This window comes from Crocodylus porosus, unplaced genomic scaffold (genome assembly GCF_001723895.1).
Source record: "Crocodylus porosus isolate Cpor-Errol unplaced genomic scaffold, CroPor_comp1, whole genome shotgun sequence".
Classification (NCBI taxonomy): domain Eukaryota; kingdom Metazoa; phylum Chordata; order Crocodylia; family Crocodylidae; genus Crocodylus; species Crocodylus porosus.
In genome coordinates this window covers 2,070,403-2,079,184 of record NW_017728909.1, presented here as the reverse complement: position 1 = coordinate 2,079,184, position 8,782 = coordinate 2,070,403, and the positions used below count along the sequence as shown (strand labels likewise).

General features: G+C 36.9%; 1 protein-coding gene across 4 annotated transcripts in view; it reads left to right on the top strand.

Annotated features, from left to right (window-relative positions):
* Positions 1-8,782, top strand: part of WDR7 (WD repeat domain 7) — a 299,401-nt gene that overhangs the window by 61,753 nt on the left and 228,866 nt on the right. For all 4 annotated transcript variants that reach the window (XM_019531753.1, XM_019531750.1, XM_019531752.1 and 1 more), the window contains exons 15-16: positions 1,785-2,554; positions 3,071-3,162. In XM_019531753.1, the coding sequence (XP_019387298.1) occupies positions 1,785-2,554; positions 3,071-3,162 (862 nt within the window). The remainder of the gene's footprint in view (positions 1-1,784; positions 2,555-3,070; positions 3,163-8,782) is intronic.

Here is an 8,782-nt window from a genome sequence, read left to right as displayed (position 1 = left end):
CGAGTGGCCCTCCTCTGGGCCCTCTCCATGCTGTCGACATCCCTCTTGAAGTGCGGTGCCCAGAACTGGACGCAATACTCCAGTTGCGGCCTGACCAGAGCCGCATAGAGGGGGAGGATCACCTCCTTGGACCTGCTCAAGATGCATCTGTGGATGCATGCCAAGGTGTGGTTAGTACTTTAATCTAGTTTAATCTAGTCTGAGCTGTATGGAATTTCTCTGTCAACTAGAATTGTGTGAAGGAACCAGGAAACAGGATACATTTGTGCCCTTTTGTCTGAAGGTGGAATAATGTTATATGTTAGAAGAAAAGGAACAGTAATGTTCTTCATTTTTCTGCAAACATTCATGTTCCTTTCACCCCCCAGCAAAATATGCTTCTTACTGTTGAGGGATCCTGGTGTTCTCTGTTGAAAAATCACAGTTTCTTTTATTTAAAACCCCCCAAATCCGTGATTAGAATGAAATACCACTGTATATAGGTATTAACTGAACACAATATTTTATTGGTATATTTACAATTTTAAAGCAGTTTAGAAGCCTACCAGTGCCTCAATCGCTATAATAAAATAAATTCTAAGTACCTGTACACTTTGATATTTGATTTTGAGTTTTTATATCATGGAAAATCAGAGCTATCCCTACCCCATCGTTTACCAGGACACAGGTTTAGGCCCCTCACTCCCAAGCCGCAGCCCCCAGTCCTGCTGGTGCCCCTTGTTGGCACTGGATTTATTATCCAGATACCTTGTTCCGGGTGGACCCAAAACCCTTGGACTAACCATGACCTCTCTATTTGATAATAGGCAAATTTATTAATACACAATGATAGCAGATAAGAATAATGCAAACAGTTCTATATCTACCAGACCTAGAGCTGTCACATAGGAAAGGTACATGTGGCCAGTACAAAAGCTTCATCCTGAGGTTCTTTCTTGAATGTCAGATGTCAGCAGCCTGGAGGTCAAAATCCAAAGCCCATCCCTGACAGTGGGGTGGGTGAGAGAGGCTAGTGGGAGGCCCTCTGTCCATGGTGTCCATGTTTTTCTTGGTTAAAAGAGAGAACCTGCATTTGCCAATGGGAAATGGAAAACCCAGATCCCTTCTGATGATATGCTAAAGATCTCTCAGGTTCATGTGTTTGGTCATGGTCATGGTATTGGTATTTGTTGTGTGCTTACTAAATGTGTAGCAATCCGCTGAACAAATGATTCCACTTTGTGGGTATCGATGATCTCCCGAGGTCCCTTCCAGCCCTAATGTCTATGAAATGTCTATGAAATCTATGTATCAAAAGTAACCTTACCAAGACTGTTTTCAGTCTTGTAAAGCAGCATTATCCTGTTTTTTTTGCATGTGGCATTCGTACATTCCCAGTGGACTATATTTAATCTGCAGAAATATTTACGCAATTACAGGATTTGAGGGAAGTCCTAACCATTTTTTTTTCCTGAAAATAGCTGGTCTCAACAAAATACCATTAAAAAAGTTAACGTGATTACCTAGAAATAGGCACTGCAGTTTATCCAGTTTTCCCTTGTTTTGGGTTTTTGAAATGATGCATAAGTACATAAACATTTGAAATTTCCTCTCATATCTAAAACTTCTATTTATTAAATAATGAATAATGAATGCAAATTATTTATTTGTGTTAATCTTTATAAATCTCATGAGTATTAAAATTTTTTCCTCTATCCCAGGATGTTTATATTAGTTAAGTTTATATAAATATTGACAATGTATATCAAAACGTATTTTAATAACAATCAATTTTTTTATTGCAGGGGAATTTGCCTAAATATTCACATAACTCTCTGATGGTTCAAGGTATAAAGACTAACCTAACAGACCCGGATATCCACATCCTCTTCTTTGATGTAGAAGCTCTGATTATTCAGCTACTGACAGAAGAAGCGTCTAGGCCTAACACTGCACTTATTTCCCCAGAGAATTTACAGAAAGCATCTGGCAGTTCCGACAAGGGGGGCTCTTTTCGGGCTGGCAAACGAGCGGCAGTTCTCTTCCAGCAGGTCAAGGAAACAATCAAAGAGAACATAAAAGAACATCTTCTGGATGATGATGATGAGGATGAAGAAGCAATGAGGCAGAGAAGAGAAGACAGTGACCCAGAATATCGCTCCAGCAAATCTAAACCATTAACCCTATTAGAATATAATCTTACCATGGACACAGCAAAACTTTTTATGTCCTGTCTCCATGCCTGGGGTTTGAATGATGTTCTTGATGACATTTGCCTTGATCGCCTTGGGATGCTTAAGCCACACTGTTCTGTGTCCTTCGGTCTACTATCTAGAGGAGGCCATATGTCTCTGATGCTTCCTAGCTATAACCAGTCCATGGGCAAGCCATCCTATGATGGTGTAGAATTAACAAGGAAAATGTCTATTACAGAGGGACTGGGAAGGGGGACTTATGGAGTATCACGTGCAGTCACCACCCAGCACCTCCTATCTATTATCTCTCTGGCAAATACCTTAATGAGTATGACTAATGCAACTTTTATTGGCGATCATATGAAGAAAGGACCAACCAGGTATAGAAAGGATTCGTTTTCTTTGCGTACCTTGAAATAGCTTGTTTACTTTATGATATTCCTTTTATAAAACAGTCTTCAGTTTTTTGAATTACTAATGGCTCTGGTATATTGAACAGCTTTTCTAATGTCAGGTGACTGCATGCATCAGGTGTAATCATTCTGCATTCTGTTATGTTGGGGTGTTTTTTTTTTCAATGCTAGTATAACTATTGCATTCAGCAGAATTATGTCTATAGAACTGTTGTAGGAAACTGAGAACTGGGTTGCCTTTTATATATCCATTTCTTACTTTGTAATTTTAAAGTCATTAATACATTCTAAATACATTAAAATGTAATAATATTTTTGTTATACCTAATCATAAATTAAGGTAATTCTGGAATTGTAAATAATTCCTAATTTTAACATCTTCTGAAACTTTCTTGATAAGACTTTCTTTTTAAAGCTGGTTGGTCAGGATAAATATGTATGTAGTATATGTAATTTTTTTTCTGCCCTGGTTTTTATGTTTAGGCCTCCAAGGCCAGGCACTCCAGAGCTGCCTAAAGTGAAGGCTCCTCCACCCCCTGTTTCAAGTCCTGCAGCTCAAGGGCAAATTAAACAAGGTAAAATTTAAAGATGGTGACATAATTAGTATGCCACTTCAGCTCTAGACTGTGAAACAATCTACTTACTATAAAAAGATAACTACCTTTTATTTGATTTCTAGATGCAAAAAGAAAATGATTTTATATTTCAGATGAAAATGTGAATGATTTAAAATGATGCATTCTTTTCAATCTGTATAAGTTGTTGATATTGCTATAAAGTGATCCCAAAGCATTGCAGGGGTCTACTTATTGCAAGAAATCCCAAATATCAGCTTGGTTATTTGCCAGGAGTCTGAGTTCAGCACTTAAGCAGAATACACTTTGACCTTTAATTAAAAAATCAACATTATAAATGCACATTTAAACTTCAGCTTTCTTTATAGGAAGGAGTACAATATAATTTACCACTGTTAAATTGTAAAAAATTCTTGTCACTTGCTATTTGGATGGCAAACATGCTGGTTGATACCTGGTACACTGCTGTCCCATTTGGCCACCATCTCTGCTTCTTGCAGGTGCTTCACATGTTCTCTGGCCACAGTGAGACCCACAACTCCAGTCCCTTTTTCAGCAGGCGTGCTAGTTGCACCTTGGTTTGTGTTCAGTTTTTACTGTTCCTTGATATCTAAAGCTATAGCTTGGTTGTCTCGATAACGAATAGCTGCAGGAAGAGTTCTTATTTTTACAGGTGGTAAAGCATCTTATACAAACAATCATTCAGTACTACTTACTTTGCTTTAATACAAACTCTTATTTTAATATATTGAATTGGGATTAAAAATTCAGTGACCACTTATTCAGATGCAAAACAAAGGAGGAATTAAAAGGGGGGTGGAGGGTGGGGAGCAGGGGCTTGAGGTGGGACAATAGCATTTCAGCTGTAATGTAGGGTGAAGTAGAAAATAGATGCTGTTCCACTTCTGCAGACTGGAGGGAAAAAAGATTCCTGTGGATAGTGAGAGAGACTGAGAAGGGAAGGGGAAGCAATTAGTAACAGTCAGTCCATGATAGACTAGAAGAAACCAATTAAAATGTAAAGCAAACTAAATGTAAAGCAATCATGAAGTGGCCAATACTGAACTGAACATGAAATGATGGAAAAACCAGTGGACTTGTATGAAGTAAAGGATGATGTGATTATGCTATTTATGGCTGTAAATCCAGGCAGCCCTCACAGAAACCAAGACAATATAGACTTGCCACTGTTAAGAAGTTATGATTATCTCTTAGGGGGATATTTTAGATACGATTATCTCTTAGGGGGAAAGTTTGTTACCATAGTAACTGTGTGCTAAAGATTCAAACCGCAGTCCAGATGAGAATGGTTGAAGACATGGATAAATATTTCTGGCAGAAGTGGAATTTATGATAAGTTCAAGTTAAGTTCGAAGCCAGTTGATAAAGTCTTGGCCTTGCTTATTTCAAAGGCAAATCTCCCTTTCACTTCAATGATCAAGATTTCACTATATAATATAACAAAGGAGCAAGGTAAATAAGTAAGTCACTATTATATCATAAAAAAAGTGTGTTGTCCTTTATAAACATGAGACCAACAATATGCAAGGGTTTTTGGGGGGGTTTTTTTTGGTCATTTGCTTTTCTGCTGGAAAGCCCTTTTTTTTCCCCCCCCTTTTTTGGGTGCTTGTGAATGATGCCAATCAGAAAAGGACTGCTCTGCTATCTAAGCTAGCTTAAAGTTAACTGAAGCATCACCATTTTGTTAGGTCTGTTTTTTTTTTTTTAATTTACTCAGGATTTCAGTTTAAAGAAAGGGGAAAAACTAGCACTGAATTTGTTTTTTTGCATCTTTGAAGAGGAAGCTAGGTAGGCAGCAATGGGTGTGGATCTGAAATATGTGAATAAAGTGTTTTACAGGACCAGAACCACAACTAGATTAAAGTGAAAGTTTCGTAGGAAACTTATACGGAGTCGTAAACATAAGATAATATAAAAGACCTAGAATAGCAGCACATCAGTTAAGGTTATTGGATCAAAAATTATTTCCATGTATACCCATTTACTTCTTTCATAAAGGTGCTTTTAAAATTTGAAGAGGTCAATAGAACTTGTAAAGGAACAGACCTGTTGGCAAAAATGGTTCCAGAAAAGTTTTGCACATAAGATCTCTGTCCATAATATTTCTTTTTAAAAAAAAAAAATAGACTTTCCACCAATGTTATCCTTTTCAGAATGAAAACTCTTTCCTTTATTTTGTTAAGACTAGCATCTCGAATTACGATAAATGGCACTTCTACAGTCTTCAGCAGGAACCTAAACCACAAAAAAGTAATACATAGAAATAAAATGATGCATTCCTGCCACAGAATGTATAGCATAGAACATGGAATATATAAAACATAGCATAGAACAATGTTCTCTTAAATTATTTTAAAATTTTCACTTTGTGTGATGTTAATTAAGTTGTCATCTGTATTTTTTTTCAAATGGGATTTTTCTTCAAATATATTTTTATGGGAATTTGGATGTTCTTTACTTTCCTCGTCATTAGTTTTACATTTCTAGGTTTTATCATAGGTTGACTTCAGTATTTTCCTCTCCTTGTTGCAACAGAAACTTTTGATATAGGACTTTTGTTGCCACTACTTTTTAAAGATCCTTTAGTGGAGGTCTAATTAGAGCAGTAACTGTCTTAAGATCCTTAGAACTTGATGCCACTGGGCTATTGAGCCAGCTGTTCTTGCTTTTCAGTTACAGTGACTGATATAAACAGTGACATTTTAGGGGAATTTTTCATACTTTCTTTTTGGAAAGAAGTGTAACCTTAAATTCATTCTCAATTTATTTTCATAAATCAAATATGATAAAACCCTTTCTTGTCACATTTTTTTCATCAAATAAAAGAGCTTAGTGAGTTATGTTAGTTGTCCTGTTGCTTTACATGTGCCATCATAATTTATCCATGTGGATATTATAGAAAAAGTAGTTTTGATGCAGATGTCCTACAGTGACAAGAAGTTCACTGCATGAAAAGCAAACATACCATTCAGAAGACAGTGCTTAATCTGTTCTGGAGCCTGAACCTATTGTTATTCTGCAGCGGAATAAAGGAAAGGGATTAATTTGAAGATGCTTGTGCATGACGCATTGTAATTTCTATAAAGGAAGGAAGTGTCAAATAGTGACCTCTAAATCTTAACATTGACCTCTGGTTGTAGTATGTATGTGCCATAAGGTCTGCCTGTGTTTTCATATGCTAATTCCAGTCATGGAGCATTAGTCAGACTATAATATTTATTACTGTTTTTAAACTGCCTCTGCACTGAGAAATTATGCAGTTTACAAAATAGCTACTTCAGAGCCAGAGATACTGTAGTTTATTATTGACATTATTGTACAATATTACTTTGTAGTTGCTTACCTGCATAAGTAATTCTACTTTTTTATGTTGTACATCATGTATTTCAATATATAGGTTTTCCCAATAGTTTATCTACTGTTTTGTTTAATGTTAATAGAGATATTTAAAACAAGCCTCAATTTAAAACAAGTAAAATTCTGTAGGAAGCACTTTTCCAGTGGAAAAGGGGGCTCCTGATTTACGGGTGTATTTATTTCTATTTTTTGTGACTAATACTGAGAAAATATAAAATAGCAGTTACGGGAATAACACTTTGCGTTTTATATTGGTATTATTCTACTTCCAACTTGGCTGCGTATAGTTGATGCACCCCTGCAAAACTGAATTCATACAATATTTTAAGGCATGTTTGAAATGCCTTTTTTACTACAGCAGCTTTTGTCTTTCAGGAGATTTTACATTAGTATATTTTATTTCTGTGATTTGCATGTCTTTTGGTCACTGATGTTGCCCTTCTGGTAAAATCAAGAGGTCTTTTAAATTTTAATACCTTCACAGTTTCTTCCAGCTTCATCTTTTACTTTTCGGTAATGCTAATCAGTTTTTCAGATACTGCTATCCTCATTTTTCCTGTTTATCTCTTTATTTCTTCTTCTTTCCTCTTCAAGTTGCTCCTGCTGTTTCTGCTAGCACTGAGACTGGTCACTCTGGCTCTGACCCTGTTCCTACTTTACATACCTGTTTCTTAGTAAATGAAGGTATTCTTTCTTCATTTTCTATCTACTTGTCTTTTACTTTCAACTAATGTTCTTTATCATTATTAATACATGACTCATTAATCTAATCTGTATATTTGCTTTGTGAGATAGAAGCAGCATATTGGGGGGGGGTTTGCAACTTTTATTACTAACACTGGGTAAGAACATTTAGGAATAGTTTTTAGTCCACATATCCTGGATTTTACTTGCATATACTTTAGTTCATGAGTATATATGGGTTATGGACATCATTTATATTTCAAACCATTCTCAAGCCATTCCTGTCAGCAAGGGAATATGGATGTGCCTTGAAGGTTGACAAACTCGATGCCTTATTAGGCTAGGGAGGGGAGCAAGTTCCAGAGCTGAGAGGTTTTCAGTGGGGAAAGCCATGCCAACTGCCCCCTCCACTATGTGTGTGAGTCTAGTTCAGCTTCATCAGAGCTACATCATTTTGCATCCCTGAGCTGCTTCCAGATGAGTGAACACGTGCAGTTTGCAGTGCCTCAAAGCTGTTTGAGGTGCTGCAGACCACATGTGGTGCACGTGCTGCAAATTTTAATACCGGGAACTCCCATTCAAAAAAAAAACAAAACAAAAACCCGCTTAAAAAAACCCAAAAACAGTGTGGTGCACCCTCTTTTAGGATGTGCCAGCAGACATGGATGCTGGGTCTTCCAGGGAGATGCTCTGGCTGTCAGCTAGAGTGCCTCCCCTACTCTGGTTGTCCCTCAGCTCCACCAGCACACTGGGAACCAGGAGGATCAGGGACACAGTAGTTTTCCCAAAGTGAGGCTTTTTGCCTCGCACGAAAGCCCAAGTGCAGGGGTGTGTACAGCAGCAAAAAGCAGTGGCACAAATTTGTGCTGCTGCTGCTATTTCTGCCACGGCAAATGCATATGTGCTCTGAACTGTAGAACAGCTTTTTAAAACTGATTTTTAGGTTCTAGCTTTGTTTTTAGCTTGTGTTTTATCAGTTTTTAGATGCCTTTTCACGTTCAGACAATATAGTTCTAAATTGACATAGATTTAGACCCTGATCGAGAAGCTGAACTTTATGATGTCACCTGATCTCATGCGAAGACCCATGTTTTCAGTCCCCACCGAGTTGGTTGAGAAAGAGGCCTTATTTGGAGTGAGGATTGCCATTTAAAGAAATTCTGTGTGGAATAAGTTTAAAAACAAGCTTAAAATGCTGTATTGTACAGCTGTTGTGATGTTTTTAAAGTGTATGTGGTATGGTACTTCAGAGTCGCTGCATCTCAAGTACTGTGTGTTAAATTTAAATTTAGTGAATAGGTTGTTTGGTTACAAATGCTAATCAGTTGCATCTAGGAATGTCCATGATTACTGAAAACTTTGGCTGTTATTTGATTAGCTTTTTAAAAAAAGCTAAAAGTAAGATTTCACTGATATGGAAGAATGTTTGGTAAAATAACTGTAGCCTGGCTGTATTGTACTTAAATGGCAAAGTAATGCATATTATAGTATGTGGGCAAGTTGTCCAAGTTTCATTGCCTTTTGAATGTTATTGCTTTTTCTTAAACATAACATTAAT